General features: G+C 51.1%; 2 protein-coding genes across 2 annotated transcripts in view; one reads left to right on the top strand and one right to left on the bottom strand.

Moving 5' to 3' along the window:
- Positions 1-24783, top strand: part of pih1d2 (PIH1 domain containing 2) — a 77635-nt gene extending 52852 nt beyond the window's left edge. Inside the window, exon 5 of the mRNA XM_059957957.1 lies at positions 23328-24783. Within this exon, the coding sequence (XP_059813940.1) occupies positions 23328-23360 (33 nt within the window). The 3' untranslated portion in view covers positions 23361-24783. The remainder of the gene's footprint in view (positions 1-23327) is intronic.
- The window catches only part of dlat (dihydrolipoamide S-acetyltransferase (E2 component of pyruvate dehydrogenase complex)), a 57997-nt gene continuing 54814 nt past the window's right edge, over positions 23864-27046 (bottom strand). Inside the window, exon 14 of the mRNA XM_059957953.1 lies at positions 23864-26863. Coding sequence (XP_059813936.1) covers positions 26734-26863 — 130 coding nt within the window. The 3' untranslated portion in view covers positions 23864-26733. The remainder of the gene's footprint in view (positions 26864-27046) is intronic.

The raw sequence follows: 27046 nt of genomic DNA, 5'->3' as shown, positions 1-27046 counted from the left end.
TGGTACTAGACTCCCCCACTATAGGAAACATCCTCTCCACATCCAATCTATCTGTGTCCTCTGGTCCGAGACTCCCTCACTATAGGAAACATCCTCTCCACATCCACTCTATCTGTGTCCTCTGGTCCGAGACTCCCCCACTATAGGAAACATCCTCTCCACATCCACTCCACCTGTGTCCTCTGGTCCGAGACTCCCCCACTATAGGAAACATACTCTCCACATCCACTCTACCTGTGTCCTCTGGTCCTAGACTCCCCCACCACAGGAAACATCCTCTCCACATCCACTCTATCTGTGTCCTCTGGTCCTAGTCTCCCCCACTATAGGAAACATCCTCTCCACACCCACTCTATCTGTGTCCTCTGGTCCTAGACTCCCCCACTATAGGAAACATCCTCTCCACATCCACTCTATCTGTGTCCTCTGGTCCTAGACTCCCCCACTATAGGAAACATCCTCTCCACATCCACTCTATCTGTGTCCTCTGGTCCTATGCTCCCCCACTATAGGAAACATCCTCTCCACATCCACTCTATCTGTGTCCTCTGGTCCTAGACTCCCCCACTATAGGAAACATCCACTCCATCTGTGTCCTCTGGTCCTAGACTCCCCCACTATAGGAAACATCCTCTCCACACCCACTCTGTCTGTGTCCTCTGGTCCTAGGCTCCCCCACTATAGGAAACATCCTCTCCACACCCACTATATCTGTGGTCCTAGACTCCCCCACTATAGGAAACATCCTCTCCACAACCACTACATCTGTGCCCTCTGGTCCTAGACTCCCCCACTATAGGAAACATCCTCTCCACACCCACTCTGTCTGTGTCCTCTGGTCCTATGCTCCCCCACTATAGGAAACATCCTCTCCACATCCACTCCATCTGTGTCCTCTGGTACTAGACTCCCCCACTATAGGAAACATCCTCTCCACATCCACTCTATCTGTGTCCTCTGGTCCGAGACTCCACCACTATAGGAAACATCCTCTCCACATCCACTCCACCTGTGTCCTCTGGTCCGAGACTCCCCCACTATAGGAAACATCCTCTCCACATCCACTCTACCTGTGCCCTCTGGTCCTAGACTCCCCCACTATAGGAAACATCCTCTCCACACCCACTCTGTCTGTGTCCTCTGGTCCTATGCTCCCCCACTATAGGAAACATCCTCTCCACACCCACTATATCTGTGTCCTCTGGTCCTAGACTCCCCCACTATAGGAAACATCCTCTCCACAACCACTCTATCTGTGTCCTCTGGTCCTAGACTCCCCCACTATAGCAAACATCCTCTCCACACCCACTCTATCTGTGTCCTCTGGTCCTGGACTCCCCCACTCTCGGAAACATCCTCTTCACACCCACTCTATCTGTGTCCTCTGGTCCAAGACTCTGCCACTATAGGAAACATCCTCTCCATACACACTCTATCTGTCTCCTCTGGTCCTAGACTCCCCCACTGTAAGAAACATCCTCTCCACATCCACTCTGTCTGTGTCCTCTGGTCCGAGACTCCCCCACTATAGGAAACATCCTCTGCACACCCACTCTATCTGTGTCCTCTGGTCCTAGACTCCCCCACTATAGGAAACATCTTCTCCGCATCCACTCTATCTGTGTCTTCTGGTCATATACTCCCCCACTATAGGAAACATCCTCTCCGCATCCACTCTATCTGTGTCCTCTGGTCATATACTCCCCCACTATAGGAAACATCCTCTCCCCATCCACTCTATCTGTGTCCTCTGGTCCTAGTCTCCCCCCACTATAGGAAACATCTTCTCCGCATCCACTCTATCTGTGTCCTCTGGTCCTAGACTCCTCCACTATAGGAAACATCCTCTGCACATCCACTCTATCTGTGGTCCTAGGCTCCCCCACTATAGGAAACATCCTCTCCACAACCACTACATCTGTGCCCTCTGGTCCTAGACTCCCCCACTATAGGAAACATCCTCTCCACATCCACTCTATCTGTGTCCTCTGGTCCTAGACTCCCCCACTATAGGAAACATCCTCTCCACATCCACTCTATCTGTGTCCTCTGGTCCTAGACTCCCCCACTGTAAGAAACATCCTCTCCACATCCACTCTATCTGTGTCCTCTGGTCCTAGACTCCCCCACTGTAAGAAACATCCTCTCCACATCCACTCTGTCTGTGTCCTCTGGTCCTAGACTCCTCCACTATAGCAAACATCCTCTCCACACCCACTCTATCTGTGTCCTCTGGTCCTGGACTCCCCCACTCTCGGAAACATCCTCTTCACACCCACTCTATCTGTGTCCTCTGGTCCAAGACTCTGCCACTATAGGAAACATCCTCTCCATACACACTCTATCGGTGTCCTCTGGTCCTAGACTCCCCCACTGTAAGAAACATCCTCTCCACATCCACTCTGTCTGTGTCCTCTGGTCCGAGACTCCCCCACTATAGGAAACATCCTCTGCACACCCACTCTATCTGTGTCCTCTGGTCCTAGACTCCCCCACTATAGGAAACATCTTCTCCGCATCCACTCTATCTGTGTCTTCTGGTCATATACTCCCCCACTATAGGAAACATCCTCTCCGCATCCACTCTATCTGTGTCCTCTGGTCATATACTCCCCCACTATAGGAAACATCCTCTCCCCATCCACTCTATCTGTGTCCTCTGGTCCTAGTCTCCCCCCACTATAGGAAACATCTTCTCCGCATCCACTCTATCTGTGTCCTCTGGTCCTAGACTCCTCCACTATAGGAAACATCCTCTGCACATCCACTCTATCTGTGGTCCTAGGCTCCCCCACTATAGGAAACATCCTCTCCACATCCACTCTATCTGTGTCCTCTGGTCCTAGACTCCCCCACTATAGGAAACATCCTCTGCACACCCACTCTATCTGTGTCCTCTGGTCCTAGACTCCCCCACGATAGGAAACATCCTCTCCACATCCACTCTATCTGTGTCCTCTGGTCCTAGGCTCCCCCACTATAGGAAACATCCTCTCCACATCCACTCTATCTGTGTCCTCTGGTCCTAGACTCCCCCACTATAGGAAACATCCTCTCCACATCCACTCTATCTGTGTCCTCTGGTCCTAGACTCCCCCACTGTAAGAAACATCCTCTCCACATCCACTCTATCTGTGTCCTCTGGTCCTAGACTCCCCCACTGTAAGAAACATCCTCTCCACATCCACTCTGTCTGTGTCCTCTGGTCCTAGACTCCCCCACGATAGGAAACATCCTCTCCACATCCACTCTATCTGTGCCCTCTGGTCCTAGACTCCTCCACTACAGGAAACATCCTCTCCACATCCACTCTGTCTGTGTCCTCTGGTCCTAGACTCCTCCACTATAGGAAACATCCTCTGCACATCCACTCTATCTGTGTCCTCTGGTCCTAGGCTCCCCCACTATAGGAAACATCCTCTCCACATCCACTCTATCTGTGTCCTCTGGTCCTAGACTCCCCCACTATAGGAAACATCCTCTCCACATCCACTCTATCTGTGTCCTCTGGTCCTAGACTCCCCCACTATAGGAAACATCCTCTCCACATCCAATCCATCTGTGTCCTCTGGTACTAGACTCCCCCATTATAGGAAACATACTCTCCACATCCAGTCCACCTGTGTCCTCTGGTCCGAGACTCCCCCACTATAGGAAACATACTCTCCACATCCAGTCTATCTGTGTCCTCTGGTCCCAGACTCCCCCACTATAGGAAACATCCTCTCCACATCCACTCCAAATGTGTCCTCTGGTACTAGACTCCCCCACTATAGGAAACATCCTCTCCACATCCAATCTATCTGTGTCCTCTGGTCCGAGACTCCCTCACTATAGGAAACATCCTCTCCACATCCACTCTATCTGTGTCCTCTGGTCCGAGACTCCCCCACTATAGGAAACATCCTCTCCACATCCACTCCACCTGTGTCCTCTGGTCCGAGACTCCCCCACTATAGGAAACATACTCTCCACATCCACTCTACCTGTGTCCTCTGGTCCTAGACTCCCCCACCACAGGAAACATCCTCTCCACATCCACTCTATCTGTGTCCTCTGGTCCTAGTCTCCCCCACTATAGGAAACATCCTCTCCACACCCACTCTATCTGTGTCCTCTGGTCCTAGACTCCCCCACTATAGGAAACATCCTCTCCACATCCACTCTATCTGTGTCCTCTGGTCCTAGACTCCCCCACTATAGGAAACATCCTCTCCACATCCACTCTATCTGTGTCCTCTGGTCCTATGCTCCCCCACTATAGGAAACATCCTCTCCACATCCACTCTATCTGTGTCCTCTGGTCCTAGACTCCCCCACTATAGGAAACATCCTCTCCATCTGTGTCCTCTGGTCCTAGACTCCCCCACTATAGGAAACATCCTCTCCACACCCACTCTGTCTGTGTCCTCTGGTCCTAGGCTCCCCCACTATAGGAAACATCCTCTCCACACCCACTATATCTGTGGTCCTAGACTCCCCCACTATAGGAAACATCCTCTCCACAACCACTACATCTGTGCCCTCTGGTCCTAGACTCCCCCACTATAGGAAACATCCTCTCCACACCCACTCTGTCTGTGTCCTCTGGTCCTATGCTCCCCCACTATAGGAAACATCCTCTCCACATCCACTCCATCTGTGTCCTCTGGTACTAGACTCCCCCACTATAGGAAACATCCTCTCCACATCCACTCTATCTGTGTCCTCTGGTCCGAGACTCCACCACTATAGGAAACATCCTCTCCACATCCACTCCACCTGTGTCCTCTGGTCCGAGACTCCCCCACTATAGGAAACATCCTCTCCACATCCACTCTACCTGTGCCCTCTGGTCCTAGACTCCCCCACTATAGGAAACATCCTCTCCACACCCACTCTGTCTGTGTCCTCTGGTCCTATGCTCCCCCACTATAGGAAACATCCTCTCCACACCCACTATATCTGTGTCCTCTGGTCCTAGACTCCCCCACTATAGGAAACATCCTCTCCACAACCACTCTATCTGTGTCCTCTGGTCCTAGACTCCCCCACTATAGCAAACATCCTCTCCACACCCACTCTATCTGTGTCCTCTGGTCCTGGACTCCCCCACTCTCGGAAACATCCTCTTCACACCCACTCTATCTGTGTCCTCTGGTCCAAGACTCTGCCACTATAGGAAACATCCTCTCCATACACACTCTATCTGTCTCCTCTGGTCCTAGACTCCCCCACTGTAAGAAACATCCTCTCCACATCCACTCTGTCTGTGTCCTCTGGTCCGAGACTCCCCCACTATAGGAAACATCCTCTGCACACCCACTCTATCTGTGTCCTCTGGTCCTAGACTCCCCCACTATAGGAAACATCTTCTCCGCATCCACTCTATCTGTGTCTTCTGGTCATATACTCCCCCACTATAGGAAACATCCTCTCCGCATCCACTCTATCTGTGTCCTCTGGTCATATACTCCCCCACTATAGGAAACATCCTCTCCCCATCCACTCTATCTGTGTCCTCTGGTCCTAGTCTCCCCCCACTATAGGAAACATCTTCTCCGCATCCACTCTATCTGTGTCCTCTGGTCCTAGACTCCTCCACTATAGGAAACATCCTCTGCACATCCACTCTATCTGTGGTCCTAGGCTCCCCCACTATAGGAAACATCCTCTCCACAACCACTACATCTGTGCCCTCTGGTCCTAGACTCCCCCACTATAGGAAACATCCTCTCCACATCCACTCTATCTGTGTCCTCTGGTCCTAGACTCCCCCACTATAGGAAACATCCTCTCCACATCCACTCTATCTGTGTCCTCTGGTCCTAGACTCCCCCACTGTAAGAAACATCCTCTCCACATCCACTCTATCTGTGTCCTCTGGTCCTAGACTCCCCCACTGTAAGAAACATCCTCTCCACATCCACTCTGTCTGTGTCCTCTGGTCCTAGACTCCTCCACTATAGGAAACATCCTCTGCACACCCACTCTATCTGTGTCCTCTGGTCCTAGACTCCCCCACGATAGGAAACATCCTCTCCACATCCACTCTATCTGTGCCCTCTAGTCCTAGACTCCTCCACTACAGGAAACATCCTCTCCACATCCACTCTATCTCTGTCCTCTGGTCCAAGACTCTGCCACTATAGGAAATATCCTCTCCATACACACTCTATCTGTGTCCTCTGGTCCTAGACTCCCCAACTATAGGAAACATCCTCTCCACATCCACTCTATCTGTGTCCTCTGGTCCTAGACTCCCCCACTATAGGAAACATCCTCTCCACATCCACTCCATCTGTGTCCTCTGGTACTAGACTCCCCCATTATAGGAAACATCCTCTCCAGACCCACTCTATCTGTGTCCTCTGGTCCTAGTCTCCCCCACTTTAGGAAACATCCTCTCCACACCCACTCTATCTGTGTCCTCTGGTCCGAGACTCCCCCACTATAGGAAACATCCTCTGCACACCCACTCTATCTGTGTCCTCTGATCCTAGTCTCCCCCCACTATAGGAAACATCTTCTCCGCATCCACTCTATCTGTGTCCTCTGGTCATATACTCCCCCACTATAGGAAACATCCTCTGCACACCCACTCTATCTGTGTCCTCTGGTCCTAGACTCCCCCACGATAGGAAACATCCTCTCCACATCCACTCTATCTGTGCCCTCTAGTCCTAGACTCCTCCACTACAGGAAACATCCTCTCCACATCCACTCTATCTGTGTCCTCTGGTCCTAGACTCCTCCACTATAGGAAACATCCTCTGCACATCCACTCTATCTGTGGTCCTAGGCTCCCCCACTATAGGAAACATCCTCTCCACATCCACTCTATCTGTGTCCTCTGGTCCTAGACTCCCCCACTATAGGAAACATCCTCTCCACACCCACTCTGTCTGTGTCCTCTGGTCCTAGGCTCCCCCACTATAGGAAACATCCTCTCCACACCCACTATATCTGTGGTCCTAGACTCCCCCACTATAGGAAACATCCTCTCCACAACCACTACATCTGTGCCCTCTGGTCCTAGACTCCCCCACTATAGGAAACATCCTCTCCACACCCACTCTGTCTGTGTCCTCTGGTCCTATGCTCCCCCACTATAGGAAACATCCTCTCCACATCCACTCCATCTGTGTCCTCTGGTACTAGACTCCCCCACTATAGGAAACATCCTCTCCACATCCACTCTATCTGTGTCCTCTGGTCCGAGACTCCACCACTATAGGAAACATCCTCTCCACATCCACTCCACCTGTGTCCTCTGGTCCGAGACTCCCCCACTATAGGAAACATCCTCTCCACATCCACTCTACCTGTGCCCTCTGGTCCTAGACTCCCCCACTATAGGAAACATCCTCTCCACACCCACTCTGTCTGTGTCCTCTGGTCCTATGCTCCCCCACTATAGGAAACATCCTCTCCACACCCACTCTGTCTGTGTCCTCTGGTCCGAGACTCCCCCACTATAGGAAACATCCTCTGCACACCCACTCTATGTGTCCTCTGGTCCTAGACTCCCCCACTATAGGAAACATCTTCTCCACACCCACTCTATCTGTGTCCTCTGGTCCTGGACTCCCCCACTCTCGGAAACATCCTCTTCACACCCACTCTATCTGTGTCCTCTGGTCCAAGACTCTGCCACTATAGGAAACATCCTCTCCATACACACTCTATCTGTCTCCTCTGGTCCTAGACTCCCCCACTGTAAGAAACATCCTCTCCACATCCACTCTGTCTGTGTCCTCTGGTCCGAGACTCCCCCACTATAGGAAACATCCTCTGCACACCCACTCTATCTGTGTCCTCTGGTCCTAGACTCCCCCACTATAGGACACATCTTCTCCGCATCCACTCTATCTGTGTCTTCTGGTCATATACTCCCCCACTATAGGAAACATCTTCTCCGCATCCACTCTATCTGTGTCCTCTGGTCATATACTCCCCCACTATAGGAAACATCCTCTCCCCATCCACTCTATCTGTGTCCTCTGGTCCTAGTCTCCCCCCACTATAGGAAACATCTTCTCCGCATCCACTCTATCTGTGTCCTCTGGTCCTAGACTCCTCCACTATAGGAAACATCCTCTGCACATCCACTCTATCTGTGGTCCTAGGCTCCCCCACTATAGGAAACATCCTCTCCACAACCACTACATCTGTGCCCTCTGGTCCTAGACTCCCCCACTATAGGAAACATCCTCTCCACATCCACTCTATCTGTGTCCTCTGGTCCTAGACTCCCCCACTATAGGAAACATCCTCTCCACATCCACTCTATCTGTGTCCTCTGGTCCTAGACTCCCCCACTGTAAGAAACATCCTCTCCACATCCACTCTATCTGTGTCCTCTGGTCCTAGACTCCCCCACTGTAAGAAACATCCTCTCCACATCCACTCTGTCTGTGTCCTCTGGTCCTAGACTCCTCCACTATAGGAAACATCCTCTGCACACCCACTCTATCTGTGTCCTCTGGTCCTAGACTCCCCCACGATAGGAAACATCCTCTCCACATCCACTCTATCTGTGCCCTCTAGTCCTAGACTCCTCCACTACAGGAAACATCCTCTCCACATCCACTCTATCTCTGTCCTCTGGTCCAAGACTCTGCCACTATAGGAAATATCCTCTCCATACACACTCTATCTGTGTCCTCTGGTCCTAGACTCCCCAACTATAGGAAACATCCTCTCCACATCCACTCTATCTGTGTCCTCTGGTCCTAGACTCCCCCACTATAGGAAACATCCTCTCCACATCCACTCCATCTGTGTCCTCTGGTACTAGACTCCCCCATTATAGGAAACATCCTCTCCAGACCCACTCTATCTGTGTCCTCTGGTCCTAGTCTCCCCCACTTTAGGAAACATCCTCTCCACACCCACTCTATCTGTGTCCTCTGGTCCGAGACTCCCCCACTATAGGAAACATCCTCTGCACACCCACTCTATCTGTGTCCTCTGATCCTAGTCTCCCCCCACTATAGGAAACATCTTCTCCGCATCCACTCTATCTGTGTCCTCTGGTCATATACTCCCCCACTATAGGAAACATCCTCTGCACACCCACTCTATCTGTGTCCTCTGGTCCTAGACTCCCCCACGATAGGAAACATCCTCTCCACATCCACTCTATCTGTGCCCTCTAGTCCTAGACTCCTCCACTACAGGAAACATCCTCTCCACATCCACTCTATCTGTGTCCTCTGGTCCTAGACTCCTCCACTATAGGAAACATCCTCTGCACATCCACTCTATCTGTGGTCCTAGGCTCCCCCACTATAGGAAACATCCTCTCCACATCCACTCTATCTGTGTCCTCTGGTCCTAGACTCCCCCACTATAGGAAACATCCTCTCCACATCCACTCTATCTGTGTCCTCTGATCCTAGACTCCCCCACTATAGGAAACATCCTCTCCACATCCACTCCATCTGTGTCCTCTGGTTCTAGACTCCCCCACTATAGGAAACATCCTCTCCACATCCACTCTGTCTGTGTCCTCTGGTCCAAGACTCTGCCACTATAGGAAATATCCTCTCCATACACACTCTATCTGTGCCCTCTGGTCCTAGATTCCCCCACTATAGGAAACATCCTCTCCACATCCACTCTATCTGTGTCCTCTGGTCCTAGACTCCCCCACTGTAAGAAACATCCTCTCCACATCCACTCTATCTGTGTCCTCTGGTCCTAGACTCCCCCACTGTAAGAAACATCCTCTCCACATCCACTCTGTCTGTGTCCTCTGGTCCTAGACTCCCCCACGATAGGAAACATCCTCTCCATACACACTCTATCTGTGTCCTCTGGTCCTAGACTCCCCCACTGTAAGAAACATCCTCTCCACATCCACTCTGTCTGTGTCCTCTGGTCCGAGACTCCCCCACTATAGGAAACATCCTCTGCACACCCACTCTATGTGTCCTCTGGTCCTAGACTCCCCCACTATAGGAAACATCTTCTCCGCATCCACTCTATCTGTGTCTTCTGGTCATATACTCCCCCACTATAGGAAACATCCTCTCCGCATCCACTCTATCTGTGTCCTCTGGTCCTAGACTCCCCCTACTGTAGGAAACATCTTCTCCGCATCCACTCTATCTGTGTCCTCTGGTCATATACTCCCCCACTATAGGAAACATCCTCTCCCCATCCACTCTATCTGTGTCCTCTGGTCCTAGTCTCCCCCCACTATAGGAAACATCTTCTCCGCATCCACTCTATCTGTGTCCTCTGGTCATATACTCCCCCACTATAGGAAACATCCTCTGCACACCCACTCTATCTGTGTCCTCTGGTCCTAGACTCCCCCACGATAGGAAACATCCTCTCCACATCCACTCTATCTGTGTCCTCTGGTCCTAGGCTCCCCCACTATAGGAAACATCCTCTCCACATCCACTCTATCTGTGTCCTCTGGTCCTAGACTCCCCCACTATAGGAAACATCCTCTCCACATCCACTCTATCTGTGTCCTCTGGTCCTAGACTCCCCCACTATAGGAAACATCCTCTCCATATCCACTCCATCTGTGTCCTCTGGTACTAGACTCCCCCACTATAGGAAACATCCTCTCCACATCCACTCTATCTGTGCCCTCTGGTCCCAGACTCCTCCACTATAGGAAACATCCTCTGCACATCCACTCTATCTGTGTACTCTGGTCCTAGGCTCCCCCACTATAGGAAACATCCTCTCCACATCCACTCTATCTGTGTCCTCTGGTCCTAGACTCCCCCACTATAGGAAACATCCTCTCCACATCCACTCTATCTGTGTCCTCTGGTCCTAGACTCCCCCACTATAGGAAACATCCTCTCCACATCCACTCCATCTGTGTCCTCTGGTACTAGACTCCCCCACTATAGGAAACATCCTCTCCACACCCACTCTATCTGTGTCCTCTGGTCCGAGACTCCCCCACTATAGGAAACATCCTCTGCACACCCACTCTATCTGTGTCCTCTGGTCCTAGTCTCCCCCCACTATAGGAAACATCTTCTCCGCATCCACTCTATCTGTGTCCTCTGGTCTTATACTCCCCCACTATAGGAAACATCCTCTGCACACCCACTCTATCTGTGTCCTCTGGTCCTAGACTCCCCCACGATAGGAAACATCCTCTCCACATCCACTCTATCTGTGCCCTCTAGTCCTAGACTCCTCCACTACAGGAAACATCCTCTCCACATCCACTCTATCTGTGTCCTCTGGTCCAAGACTCTGCCACTATAGGAAATATCCTCTCCATACACACTCTATCTGTGCCCTCTGGTCCTAGTCTCCCCCCACTATAGGAAACATCTTCTCCGCATCCACTCTATCTGTGTCCTCTGGTCCTAGACTCCTCCACTATAGGAAACATCCTCTGCACATCCACTCTATCTGTGGTCCTAGGCTCCCCCACTATAGGAAACATCCTCTCCATATCCACTCCATCTGTGTCCTCTGGTACTAGACTCCCCCACTATAGGAAACATCCTCTCCACATCCACTCTATCTGTGCCCTCTAGTCCTAGACTCCTCCACTACAGGAAACATCCTCTCCACATCCACTCTATCTGTGTCCTCTGGTCCAAGACTCTGCCACTATAGGAAATATCCTCTCCATACACACTCTATCTGTGCCCTCTGGTCCTAGTCTCCCCCCACTATAGGAAACATCTTCTCCGCATCCACTCTATCTGTGTCCTCTGGTCCTAGACTCCTCCACTATAGGAAACATCCTCTGCACATCCACTCTATCTGTGGTCCTAGGCTCCCCCACTATAGGAAACATCCTCTCCATATCCACTCCATCTGTGTCCTCTGGTACTAGACTCCCCCACTATAGGAAACATCCTCTCCACATCCACTCTATCTGTGCCCTCTGGTCCCAGACTCCTCCACTATAGGAAACATCCTCTGCACATCCACTCTATCTGTGTACTCTGGTCCTAGGCTCCCCCACTATAGGAAACATCCTCTCCACATCCACTCTATCTGTGTCCTCTGGTCCTAGACTCCCCCACTATAGGAAACATCCTCTCCACATCCACTCTATCTGTGTCCTCTGGTCCTAGACTCCCCCACTATAGGAAACATCCTCTCCACATCCACTCCATCTGTGTCCTCTGGTACTAGACTCCCCCACTATAGGAAACATCCTCTCCACACCCACTCTATCTGTGTCCTCTGGTCCGAGACTCCCCCACTATAGGAAACATCCTCTGCACACCCACTCTATCTGTGTCCTCTGGTCCTAGACTCCCCCACGATAGGAAACATCCTCTCCACATCCACTCTATCTGTGCCCTCTAGTCCTAGACTCCTCCACTACAGGAAACATCCTCTCCACATCCACTCTATCTGTGTCCTCTGGTCCAAGACTCTGCCACTATAGGAAATATCCTCTCCATACACACTCTATCTGTGCCCTCTGGTCCTAGTCTCCCCCCACTATAGGAAACATCTTCTCCGCATCCACTCTATCTGTGTCCTCTGGTCCTAGACTCCTCCACTATAGGAAACATCCTCTGCACATCCACTCTATCTGTGGTCCTAGGCTCCCCCACTATAGGAAACATCCTCTCCACATCCACTCTATCTGTGTCCTCTGGTCCTAGACTCCCCCACTATAGGAAACATCCTCTGCACACCCACTCTATCTGTGTCCTCTGGTCCTAGACTCCCCCACGATAGGAAACATCCTCTCCACATCCACTCTATCTGTGTCCTCTGGTCCTAGGCTCCCCCACTATAGGAAACATCCTCTCCACATCCACTCTATCTGTGTCCTCTGGTCCTAGACTCCCCCACTATAGGAAACATCCTCTCCACATCCACTCTATCTGTGTCCTCTGGTCCTAGACTCCCCCACTGTAAGAAACATCCTCTCCACATCCACTCTATCTGTGTCCTCTGGTCCTAGACTCCCCCACTGTAAGAAACATCCTCTCCACATCCACTCTGTCTGTGTCCTCTGGTCCTAGACTCCTCCACTATAGGAAACATCCTCTGCACACCCACTCTATCTGTGTCCTCTGGTCCTAGACTCCCCCACGATAGGAAACATCCTCTCCACATCCACTCTATCTGTGCCCTCTAGTCCTAGACTCCTCCACTACAGGAAACATCCTCTCCACATCCACTCTATCTGTGTCCTCTGGTCCAAGACTCTGCCACTATAGGAAATATCCTCTCCATACACACTCTACCTGTGTCCTCTGGTCCTAGACTCCCCCACTATAGGAAACATCCTCTCCACATCCACTCTATCTGTGTCCTCTGGTCCTAGACTCCCCCACTATAGGAAACATCCTCTCCACATCCACTCCATCTGTGTCCTCTGGTACTAGACTCCCCCATTATAGGAAACATCCTCTCCACACCCACTCTATCTGTGTCCTCTGGTCCTAGTCTCCCCCACTTTAGGAAACATCCTCTCCACACCCACTCTATCTGTGTCCTCTGGTCCGAGACTCCCCCACTATAGGAAACATCCTCTGCACACCCACTCTATCTGTGTCCTCTGATCCTAGTCTCCCCCCACTATAGGAAACATCTTCTCCGCATCCACTCTATCTGTGTCCTCTGGTCATATACTCCCCCACTATAGGAAACATCCTCTGCACACCCACTCTATCTGTGTCCTCTGGTCCTAGACTCCCCCACGATAGGAAACATCCTCTCCACATCCACTCTATCTGTGCCCTCTAGTCCTAGACTCCTCCACTACAGGAAACATCCTCTCCACATCCACTCTATCTGTGTCCTCTGGTCCTAGACTCCTCCACTATAGGAAACATCCTCTGCACATCCACTCTATCTGTGGTCCTAGGCTCCCCCACTATAGGAAACATCCTCTACACATCCACTCTATCTGTGTCCTCTGGTCCTAGACTCCCCCACTATAGGAAACATCCTCTCCACATCCACTCTATCTGTGTCCTCTGGTCTTAGACTCCCCCACTATAGGAAACATCCTCTCCACATCCACTCCATCTGTGTCCTCTGGTACTAGACTCCCCCACTATAGGAAACATCCTCTCCACATCCACTCTGTCTGTGTCCTCTGGTCCAAGACTCTGCCACTATAGGAAATATCCTCTCCATACACACTCTATCTGTGCCCTCTGGTCCTAGATTCCCCCACTATAGGAAACATCCTCTCCATACACACTCTATCTGTGTCCTCTGGTCCTAGACTCCCCCACTGTAAGAAACATCCTCTCCACATCCACTCTGTCTGTGTCCTCTGGTCCGAGACTCCCCCACTATAGGAAACATCCTCTGCACACCCACTCTATCTGTGTCCTCTGGTCCTAGACTCCCCCACTATAGCAAACATCCTCTCCACACCCACTCTATCTGTGTCCTCTGGTCCTGGACTCCCCCACTCTCGGAAACATCCTCTTCACACCCACTCTATCTGTGTCCTCTGGTCCAAGACTCTGCCACTATAGGAAACATCCTCTCCATACACACTCTATCTGTGTCCTCTGGTCCTAGACTCCCCCACTATAGGAAACATCCTCTCCACATCCACTCTATCTGTGTCCTCTGGTCCGAGACTCCCTCACTATAGGAAACATCCTCTCCACATCCACTCTATCTGTGTCCTCTGGTCCGAGACTCCCCCACTATAGGAAACATCCTCTCCACATCCACTCCACCTGTGTCCTCTGGTCCGAGACTCCCCCACTATAGGAAACATACTCTCCACATCCAGTCTATCTGTGTCCTCTGGTCCCAGACTCCCCCACTATAGGAAACATCCTCTCCACATCCACTCCAAATGTGTCCTCTGGTACTAGACTCCCCCACTATAGGAAACATCCTCTCCACATCCAATCTATCTGTGTCCTCTGGTCCGAGACTCCCTCACTATAGGAAACATCCTCTCCACATCCACTCTATCTGTGTCCTCTGGTCCGAGACTCCCCCACTATAGGAAACATCCTCTCCACATCCACTCCACCTGTGTCCTCTGGTCCGAGACTCCCCCACTATAGGAAACATACTCTCCACATCCACTCTACCTGTGTCCTCTGGTCCTAGACTCCCCCACCAAACATCCTCTCCACATCCACTCTATCTGTGTCCTCTGGTCCTAGTCTCCCCCACTATAGGAAACATCCTCTCCACACCCACTCTATCTGTGTCCTCTGGTCCTAGACTCCCCCACTATAGGAAACATCCTCTCCACATCCACTCTATCTGTGTCCTCTGGTCCTAGACTCCCCCACTATAGGAAACATCCTCTCCACATCCACTCTATCTGTGTCCTCTGGTCCTATGCTCCCCCACTATAGGAAACATCCTCTCCACATCCACTCTATCTGTGTCCTCTGGTCCTAGGCACCCCCACTATAGGAAACATCCACTCCATCTGTGTCCTCTGGTCCTAGACTCCCCCACTATAGGAAACATCCTCTCCACACCCACTCTGTCTGTGTCCTCTGGTCCTAGGCTCCCCCACTATAGGAAACATCCTCTCCACACCCACTATATCTGTGGTGCTAGACTCCCCCACTATAGGAAACATCCTCTCCACAACCACTCCATCTGTGTCCTCTGGTCCTAGACCCCCACTATAGGAAACATCCTCTCCACATCCACTCCATCTGTGTCCTCTGGTACTAGACTCCCCCACTATAGGAAACATCCTCTCCACATCCACTCTATCTGTGTCCTCTGGTCCGAGACTCCACCACTATAGGAAACATCCTCTCCACATCCACTCCACCTGTGTCCTCTGGTCCGAGACTCCCCCACTATAGGAAACATCCTCTCCACATCCACTCTACCTGTGCCCTCTGGTCCTAGACTCCCCCACTATAGGAAACATCCTCTCCACACCCACTCTGTCTGTGTCCTCTGGTCCTATGCTCCCCCACTATAGGAAACATCCTCTCCACACCCACTATATCTGTGTCCTCTGGTCCTAGACTCCCCCACTATAGGAAACATCCTCTCCACAACCACTCTATCTGTGTCCTCTGGTCCTAGACTCCCCCACTATAGCAAACATCCTCTCCACACCCACTCTATCTGTGTCCTCTGGTCCTGGACTCCCCCACTCTCGGAAACATCCTCTTCACACCCACTCTATCTGTGTCCTCTGGTCCAAGACTCTGCCACTATAGGAAACATCCTCTCCATACACACTCTATCTGTGTCCTCTGGTCCTAGACTCCCCCACTGTAAGAAACATCCTCTCCACATCCACTCTGTCTGTGTCCTCTGGTCCGAGACTCCCCCACTATAGGAAACATCCTCTGCACACCCACTCTATCTGTGTCCTCTGGTCCTAGACTCCCCCACTATAGGAAACATCTTCTCCGCATCCACTCTATCTGTGTCTTCTGGTCATATACTCCCCCACTATAGGAAACATCCTCTCCGCATCCACTCTATCTGTGTCCTCTGGTCATATACTCCCCCACTATAGGAAACATCCTCTCCCCATCCACTCTATCTGTGTCCTCTGGTCCTAGTCTCCCCCCACTATAGGAAACATCTTCTCCGCATCCACTCTATCTGTGTCCTCTGGTCCTAGACTCCTCCACTATAGGAAACATCCTCTGCACATCCACTCTATCTGTGGTCCTAGGCTCCCCCACTATAGGAAACATCCTCTCCACATCCACTCTATCTGTGTCCTCTGGTCCTAGACTCCCCCACTATAGGAAACATCCTCTGCACACCCACTCTATCTGTGTCCTCTGGTCCTAGACTCCCCAACGATAGGAAACATCCTCTCCACATCCACTCTATCTGCGTCCTCTGGTCCTAGGCTCCCCCACTATAGGAAACATCCTCTCCACATCCACTCTATCTGTGTCCTCTGGTCCTAGACTCCCCCACTATAGGAAACATCCTCTCCACATCCACTCTATCTGTGTCCTCTGGTCCTAGACTCCCCCACTGTAAGAAACATCCTCTCCACATCCACTCTATCTGTGTCCTCTGGTCCTAGACTCCCCCACTGTAAGAAACATCCTCTCCACATCCACTCTGTCTGTGTCCTCTGGTCCTAGACTCCCCCACGATAGGAAACATCCTCTCCACATCCACTCTATCTGTGCCCTCTGGTCCTAGACTCCTCCACTACAGGAAACATCCTCTCCACATCCACTCTGTCTGTGTCCTCTGGTCCTAGACTCCTCCACTATTGGAAACATCCTCTGCACATCCACTCTATCTGTGTCCTCTGGTCCTAGGCTCCCCCACTATAGGAAACATCCTCTCCACATCCACTCTATCTGTGTCCTCTGGTCCTAGACTCCCCCACTATAGGAAACATCCTCTCCACATCCACTCTATCTGTGTCCTCTGGTCCTAGACTCCCCCACTATAGGAAACATCCTCTCCACATCCACTCCATCTGTGTCCTCTGGTACTAGACTCCCCCATTATAGTAAACATCCTCTCCACACCCACTCTATCTGTGTCCTCTGGTCCTAGTCTCCCCCACTTTAGGAAACATCCTCTCCACACCCACTCTATCTGTGTCCTCTGCTCCGAGACTCCCCCACTATAGGAAACATCCTCTGCACACCCACTCTATCTGTGTCCTCTGATCCTAGTCTCCCCCCACTATAGGAAACATCTTCTCCGCATCCACTCTATCTGTGTCCTCTGGTCATATACTCCCCCACTATAGGAAACATCCTCTGCACACCCACTCTATCTGTGTCCTCTGGTCCTAGACTCCCCCACGATAGGAAACATCCTCTCCACATCCACTCTATCTGTGCCCTCTAGTCCTAGACTCCTCCACTACAGGAAACATCCTCTCCACATCCACTCTATCTGTGTCCTCTGGTCCTAGACTCCTCCACTATAGGAAACATCCTCTGCACATCCACTCTATCTGTGGTCCTAGGCTCCCCCACTATAGGAAACATCCTCTCCACATCCACTCTATCTGTGTCCTCTGGTCCTAGACTCCCCCACTATAGGAAACATCCTCTCCACATCCACTCTATCTGTGTCCTCTGGTCCTAGACTCCCCCACTATAGGAAACATCCTCTCCACATCCACTCCATCTGTGTCCTCTGGTACTAGACTCCCCCACTATAGGAAACATCCTCTCCACATCCACTCTGTCTGTGTCCTCTGGTCCAAGACTCTGCCACTATAGGAAATATCCTCTCCATACACACTCTATCTGTGCCCTCTGGTCCTAGATTCCCCCACTATAGGAAACATCCTCTCCACATCCACTCTATCTGTGTCCTCTGGTCCTAGTCTCCCCCACTGTAAGAAACATCCTCTCCACATCCACTCTATCTGTGTCCTCTGGTCCTAGACTCCCCCACTGTAAGAAACATCCTCTCCACATCCACTCTGTCTGTGTCCTCTGGTCCTAGACTCCCCCACGATAGGAAACATCCTCTCCATACACACTCTATCTGTGTCCTCTGGTCCTAGACTCCCCCACTGTAAGAAACATCCTCTCCACATCCACTCTGTCTGTGTCCTCTGGTCCGAGACTCCCCCACTATAGGAAACATCCTCTGCACACCCACTCTATGTGTCCTCTGGTCCTAGACTCCCCCACTATAGGAAACATCTTCTCCGCATCCACTCTATCTGTGTCTTCTGGTCATATACTCCCCCACTATAGGAAACATCCTCTCCGCATCCACTCTATCTGTGTCCTCTGGTCCTAGACTCCCCCTACTGTAGGAAACATCTTCTCCGCATCCACTCTATCTGTGTCCTCTGGTCATATACTCCCCCACTATAGGAAACATCCTCTCCCCATCCACTCTATCTGTGTCCTCTGGTCCTAGTCTCCCCCCACTATAGGAAACATCTTCTCCGCATCCACTCTATCTGTGTCCTCTGGTCATATACTCCCCCACTATAGGAAACATCCTCTGCACACCCACTCTATCTGTGTCCTCTGGTCCTAGACTCCCCCACGATAGGAAACATCCTCTCCACATCCACTCTATCTGTGTCCTCTGGTCCTAGGCTCCCCCACTATAGGAAACATCCTCTCCACATCCACTCTATCTGTGTCCTCTGGTCCTAGACTCCCCCACTATAGGAAACATCCTCTCCACATCCACTCTATCTGTGTCCTCTGGTCCTAGACTCCCCCACTATAGGAAACATCCTCTCCATATCCACTCCATCTGTGTCCTCTGGTACTAGACTCCCCCACTATAGGAAACATCCTCTCCACATCCACTCTGTCTGTGTCCTCTGGTCCAAGACTCTGCCACTATAGGAAACATCCTCTCCATACACACTCTATCTGTGCCCTCTGGTCCTAGATTCCCCCACTATAGGAAACATCCTCTCCACATCCACTCTATCTGTGTCCTCTGGTCCTAGACTCCCCCACTGTAAGAAACATCCTCTCCACATCCACTCTGTCTGTGTCCTCTGGTCCTAGACTCCCCCACGATAGGAAACATCCTCTCCACATCCACTCTATCTGTGCCCTCTGGTCCCAGACTCCTCCACTATAGGAAACATCTTCTCCGCATCCACTCTATCTGTGTCCTCTGGTCATATACTCCCCCACTATAGGAAACATCCTCTGCACACCCACTCTATCTGTGTCCTCTGGTCCTAGACTCCCCCACGATAGGAAACATCCTCTCCACATCCACTCTATCTGTGCCCTCTAGTCCTAGACTCCTCCACTACAGGAAACATCCTCTCCACATCCACTCTATCTGTGTCCTCTGGTCCTAGACTCCTCCACTATAGGAAACATCCTCTGCACATCCACTCTATCTGTGGTCCTAGGCTCCCCCACTATAGGAAACATCCTCTCCACATCCACTCTATCTGTGTCCTCTGGTCCTAGACTCCCCCACTATAGGAAACATCCTCTCCACATCCACTCTATCTGTGTCCTCTGGTCCTAGACTCCCCCACTATAGGAAACATCCTCTCCACATCCACTCCATCTGTGTCCTCTGGTACTAGACTCCCCCACTATAGGAAACATCCTCTCCACACCCACTCTATCTGTGTCCTCTGGTCCGAGACTCCCCCACTATAGGAAACATCCTCTGCACACCCACTCTATCTGTGTCCTCTGGTCCTAGTCTCCCCCCACTATAGGAAACATCTTCTCCGCATCCACTCTATCTGTGTCCTCTGGTCATATACTCCCCCACTATAGGAAACATCCTCTGCACACCCACTCTATCTGTGTCCTCTGGTCCTAGACTCCCCCACGATAGGAAACATCCTCTCCACATCCACTCTATCTGTGCCCTCTAGTCCTAGACTCCTCCACTACAGGAAACATCCTCTCCACATCCACTCTATCTGTGTCCTCTGGTCCTAGACTCCTCCACTATAGGAAACATCCTCTGCACATCCACTCTATCTGTGGTCCTAGGCTCCCCCACTATAGGAAACATCCTCTCCACATCCACTCTATCTGTGGCCTCTGGTCCTAGACTCCCCCACTATAGGAAACATCCTCTCCACATCCACTCTATCTGTGTCCTCTGGTCCTAGACTCCCCCACTATAGGAAACATCCTCTCCACATCCACTCCATCTGTGTCCTCTGGTACTAGACTCCCCCACTATAGGAAACATCCTCTCCACATCCACTCTGTCTGTGTCCTCTGGTCCAAGACTCTGCCACTATAGGAAATATCCTCTCCATACACACTCTATCTGTGCCCTCTGGTCCTAGATTCCCCCACTATAGGAAACATCCTCTCCACATCCACTCTATCTGTGTCCTCTGGTCCTAGACTCCCCCACTGTAAGAAACATCCTCTCCACATCCACTCTATCTGTGTCCTCTGGTCCTAGACTCCCCCACTGTAAGAAACATCCTCTCCACATCCACTCTGTGTCCTCTGGTCCTAGACTCCCCCACGATAGGAAACATCCTCTCCACATCCACTCTATCTGTGCCCTCTGGTCCTAGACTCCTCCACTACAGGAAACATCCTCTCCACATCCACTCTATCTGTGTCCTCTGGTCCTAGACTCCTCCACTATAGGAAACATCCTCTGCACATCCACTCTATCTGTGTCCTCTGGTCCTAGGCTCCCCCACTATAGGAAACATCCTCTCCACATCCACTCCATCTGTGTCCTCTGGTACTAGACTCCCCCACTATAGGAAACATCCTCTCCACATCCACTCTATCTGTGTCCTCTGGTCCTAGTCTCCCCCACTTTAGGAAACATCCTCTCCACACCCACTCTATCTGTGTCCTCTGGTCCGAGACTCCCCCACTATAGGAAACATCCTCTGCACACCCACTCTATCTGTGTCCTCTGGTCCTAGTCTCCCCCCACTATAGGAAACATCCTCTCCACATCCACTCTATCTGTGTCCTCTGGTCATATACCCCCCCACTATAGGAAACATCCTCTGCACACCCACTCTATCTGTGCCCTCTGGTCCTAGATTCCCCCACTATAGGAAACATCCTCTCCACATCCACTCTATCTGTGCCCTCTGGTCCTAGACTCCCCCACTATAGGAAACGTCCTCTCCACATCCACTCTATCTGTGCCCTCTGGTCCTAGACTCCCCCACTATAGGAAACATCCTCTCCACATCCACTCTATCAGTGTCCTCTGGTCCTAGACTCCCCCACTATAGGAAACATCTTCTCCACGCCCGCTCTGTCTTGGCCTTTCAACGTTCAATATGTTATGAAGTGGAAGGAAAACCTTTTCGGCAGAAGGAATGTTGTGGGATGTACTCTCAGTCACGGCTGGGACTGCCTTTAGATTAGGCTGAGCGTGGGAGGGTGCCCCTCAGCGATCGAGGGGCTGAGCGAGGTTTAACTCGCTGGGAATGGAGGGGCACGTAAGAGCACCAGAGTCAGTACGGACATGACGGGCTGGAAGGGCCTCCTCTTCTTCCATGTTTTACGGCGGCTGGCACCCAGCTTATTGGTGCATTCCCGCCACCTTCTGCCCCTCACACTCCAAATCCCTTCACCCTCTCTCTCTCTCTCACACACACACACAATGCTGGAGGAACTCAGCAGGTCAGGCAGCGTCTATGGAGAGGAATAAACACGAGAGATTCTGCAGATGCTGGAAATCCAGAGCAACACACACACAGACACACACACACACACTCACAGACACACACACACACACACACACACACACACACACACTCACACTGACACACACACACACACACACACACACACACACACACACACACACACACTCACACTGACACACACACACACACACACACACACAATGCTGGAGGAACTCAGCAGGTCAGGCAGCGTCTATGGAGAGGAATAAACACGAGAGATTCTGCAGATGCTGGAAATCCAGAGCAACACACACACAGACACACTCACACAACCCCCCCGCCCACCCCACTCATCTACACTTTATTCTTCCTTCTTTGGCCATCCTGGTAGCCTATTCATGCTTATTTTAAAAAAAACTCTGTATCCCTTAAGCTAAAAGTACCCTTATCTGTGCCCTCTCACCCAAGCCCAGTCACCCTTTCACTTTGAATTCCTGCACCCCCAGTTCCCTTAGATTAACTCTCATCATCTCTCTCCGTATCCCATGCTTCCTGCGACTGGGAATCACACGTTCCACTGACTCCTCTTCCCGACAGCGATTAACACTCAGATTTACACGGATGGTGCTAAGGAACCTGAAACAGGAGTGACAGGGTCTGGGGTGTCCATACCAGCAAAGGAAATTGCAATCAGCAGAAGAACACATAATAAGTCAGGGTGGGGTATACACAGTGGAGATGCTGGTTGCATTGCGATGGGAGGAGAAAGCTAGACTAGTCAAAGCCTTGATATGCTCAGGTTCAGCCTCAGTTCCAGCAAGTTTAAGGTGTTTTTACTCAAAACAGCCGGCAAGAAGGACTGTATGAAGTCCTTCAGTCAGTCACAAGGGCTGCATATCAGGGAGGTCAGGTTAAATATCGATGGGCTCCAGCTCACGGAGGGGTGAAGGGGAAACGACAGGATGGATGAGTTGGCAAAGGGAGCGTTAATACAGACACGCACATTAGTATCAGCAAAGCAGAGGCTAAGTGTGTGTATTCTGGGGAAAAATCATCCAAATGTGGCGAGAAAGATGGGACAGAGAGGGGAAAGGGAGGCATCTATATCAAATATATAGGTACTAGGGTGGGCAGTGGATTAAGAAGAGGAAACTGTGTGGACTGGGTCTCTGTGCGCTAAACAGAACATTGAAGATGATAGGGAAACACCAGGCAGGACTCTCTGGGCACTGTAGAAGCGCCCGGGCCCACGATCCGAAAACCTGCCGGTACTTCCTGTGTGGAATAAATCACCGGGGAACCTTTAACAGCTTCTACTTTGTTTGACTTCTATTCCCGGCTTCAGGCGCAAGCTCCCCCACCAGTCGCCACCGACTGAGGACGTAACGACACACGTTAAGCACGACAATCTTGCTGACGGAATTCAGCTCCCCGATTCTGTGAACTGCTTCCCTTTGCCGCAGATTAAAAGCAAACTGTGTTCGGAACCTGTTTTTTTTTCTTCTTTAAACGGGTTTAACGCAGACTGAATTTTTTTTATTCATAGCCGAAACGTTCCTTTACTGAAACATGGCTGATTTGAGATTTTTTTTTCTTTACGGTACCGATCTTCTGCACCCAAAGCAGCGGAGCTGTGAGGCTCTCTCACTCACGCAGCCTCCCACAGTAAATACAGGGGACAGAAGCGTAACGTGGGGCACAGAGAGAGAGAAAGATGCCTGGCCCGCTTCCTTCGCAGCCAAACACAACCTCAAGGACAGTTACTGAACACAGGCTTGCGACTATAAATTATAACCCCTAACCCTACACCCCAACCAAACACTATTGCACCCCCACAGGCAAGATACATTTACACAGACAGGCAGAGGCAAGGACATCAAGTCTGATTCGAGAATGGAGATTTGGTTTAATTAATGAAGTCCAGAATTCCTTCACACAGCTCGCAATTTGAGAATGACGATGCAAAGGTCTCTCGCTCGGACACACACACACACACACACACACAGACTCTGCAGATGCACATCGGGGACGTAAAACTCGATGATATGTCCATATACAAACGTGAATAATGTACAGTATTCTACATTGGGCTTCCTTGTACATCTCTGACCTGCGCACCCTCCCCCTTCCCCTCCATCTTCTCGGAAGCAATCGGGCAAAAGATACTGGAGTATCAAGGTAAAAACACACAAAAAAAATTAATTCAGGCGCACACACTGAGGGTAGGGATTATCAGACAGGAGCGGGGCCGTCGTGTGGCACCATTGTTGCTTTTATAGCGATCTGGTCCCTCCCGTTACAGAAAGACGATGGCATAATCTGAAGCTCCAGGCTAAGAACGGTCCCCTTTGTTCCCAGTCCTGGTTCAGCGTGCTGACTGCAGTGTCTGCACACAAAACAGAACCTGGACAAAGCAGATCTGTTTCTGGTGAGAGTATTTAACAAAAAAAATAAATACACACACACACACAGGTGTCCCCCGTTTTTCGAACGTTCGCTTTACGTTGATTCGCTATTACGAAAGACCTACATCAGTTACCTGTTTTCGCTAACAGAAGGTGTTTTCACTGTTAGAAAAAAAGGCGGCCAAGTTCCTCCCCCTGGAACTGCATTCCAGCCGGCATCGCTTAAACACGTGCCTGTGAACATCTGTGCTTTCTGTCGATTTATTTTTGCGCCTCTGTTAGCAAGGTGGGTACTCAGGTGTCAGAAAAGCCTAAAAGAGCGCGCCAGGGTGGTTACACCTAGCGTAAAACTAGACACAACTCAGCCCTTCGATCGTGGTGAACCAAGTAAGGGCACAGTGAGTTTGGCTAAGGGTTTGTGGAATTTGACGAAGATGATGTTGAAGAGGTTTTGGCATCCCATGACCAAGAACTGAGAGATGAAGAGCTGATGAAAGAATAACAATTGAAGCCGAACACAGTAGCGAACAGCCCGAAAGCGAAGTTGTCCAGGAACTGAACGTGATACAATTGTGTGAGATTTTCGCTGCGATTGACAACGCTGCGATGATTGCAGAAAAGTATGACTTTAATTTTGAAAGGGTACGTAGGTTTAGGGCATATTTGCAGGATGGTGTGAGTGCTTACAAAGAACTGTATGATAGAAAAATGCGTGAGGCTCCTGCACCACGTGTTTCTACCAAGAGCGCTTGCGCCGTGTGTTTCTGCCGGGAGCCCTTGCGCCGTGTGTTTCTGCCGGGAGCCCTTGCGCCGTGTTTCTGCCGGGAGCTCTTGAGCCGTCTGTTTCTGCCGGGAGCCCTTGCGCCGTGTGTTTCTGCCTGGAGCTCTTGTGCCGTGTGTTTCTGCCGGAAGTGCTTGCGCCGTGTGTTTCTGCCGGGAGCCCTTGCGCCGTGTGTTTCTGCCGGGAGCCCTTGCGCGGTGTGTTTCTGCCCGGAGCTCTTGCACCGTGTGTTTCTGCTGTGAGGTCTGCTGAGTGTGCTTGCGTGAGATTTTCGCTGCGGCGGACAGTGCCGCAATAATTGCAGAAAAGTATTCCTACTTTATATAGGCTGTGTATTTATCAGTTCATTCCTGCTTTTACAATATGTTACTGTTATTTTAGGTTTTTCAGTGCTATTTGGTGTGATTTGGTAGGTTATTTTTTGGGTCTGCAAACGCTCATAAACTTTTCCCGTATAAATTAACGGTAATCGCTTCTTGGCTTTATGACATTCCGGCTTACGAGCCGTTTCATAGGAACGCTCTACCTTCACATAGCGGGGGAAGTGTGTGTGTGTGTATAAGCTCACTTGAACCATTAAACTCTTGTGGCAGAAAAAAAGGGAATACTTTAAAAACTTCAGCTGATGGTGAACAGCAGTCGGTGCAGACTTGCAGCCTGTGTGTGCTACCTGCTCCGGCCGCTGCCAGCGCGTCGGCCAACTGCACAACTGCCCTCTTTCGGACCCAATTGTAAAATACGGCTCAAAAGTGGGCAATTGCAGAGGTGTGGAGTTCCACTGCATCCTGCGTCACCTTGTCCTGGATGCAGAAGGAACAGGGAGAGGAGAAGCCTTGCAGGCACCAACACCCAGGCGTAAATCTTCCCTATCACCCGTCCTCGTAATCGTTCCAAACCCTCTGCACCATCTGACGCAGACACTGGACGACAGGCCGGCAGTCAAGCTGGAACTTGGATGCTTTTAATTAAAAAAGCTCAACTAAAGTGAGGTAGACCTGAACTGGATGGCTGTCTTAATCTGTCCTAATTCATCCCCAACTGCGTCGGAGAGAAGCTTTCACCGATTCTAATCGTACAAATCCAGAAAAGAAAGCCTCCTGGTTTAAACTGGTGCCTGCTTATTCCCAGTGTTTTTACCCGAAGCACGGGTGGCAAATCCAACCCTCTGCGACTGACCGTGGAAGTAATTGAGCAAGGACGCCAGCTGGCTGCTTGGGAAACAGCGCAGGATTGGCCAGTGGCGTCGGTTTTCCCTCTCCGCCACGCACGGCCCCAGACCCGGGCTGCGAGAGGTGGAGGGGGCGGGGCAGCCCCACCCCGTGAAAGCCTGGAGCTACAGTTACGCCGACAGAAGGTCCAGAGACCTCAGTGCTGGGAGGGGACGGACAACTAGAAAGCCTGGAGAAGCTCCCCCCTCTGTATAAACTCTGAATTCTAGTTCAACTGCACATCTCGTTCACAGTGTATATAAATACTTACAATCTGTAACAGGACAGTGAGACTCTCATGCAAGACTGAGGAATTTACAAATGGAAAGCAGTGCGCGAGGTCTGACCGACAACGGTCTACAACAACATGGTTGACGGCCTCTCGAGGAACTTCTTGAACTCGGCGAGCCACTGCGCCCCAACGGCCCCGTCCACGACGCGATGGTCACAGCTCAGGGTCACGGCCATCACCTTGGCGACGTCGAACCTGTGGGAACGGGGAACGGTCAGAGCTTAAAACCACCTCTCTCCCAAGTTACCCCCCCCCCCCCCCCCGACGGCTCAGCTGGGCGGGACATCGCAGAAAGGATCGAATCCACAGCTTTGAGTCGCCCGATAGAAATCGATTTATCTTACTAGATTAGAAAACGCCCTGCAGATCCGTGCAGAG

This window comes from Hypanus sabinus, assembly GCF_030144855.1.
Source record: "Hypanus sabinus isolate sHypSab1 chromosome X2 unlocalized genomic scaffold, sHypSab1.hap1 SUPER_X2_unloc_13, whole genome shotgun sequence".
Taxonomy (NCBI): Eukaryota; Metazoa; Chordata; class Chondrichthyes; order Myliobatiformes; family Dasyatidae; genus Hypanus; species Hypanus sabinus.
Note: the sequence above shows the minus strand (reverse complement) of the source record. Positions and strands in the feature narration are given on the sequence as shown.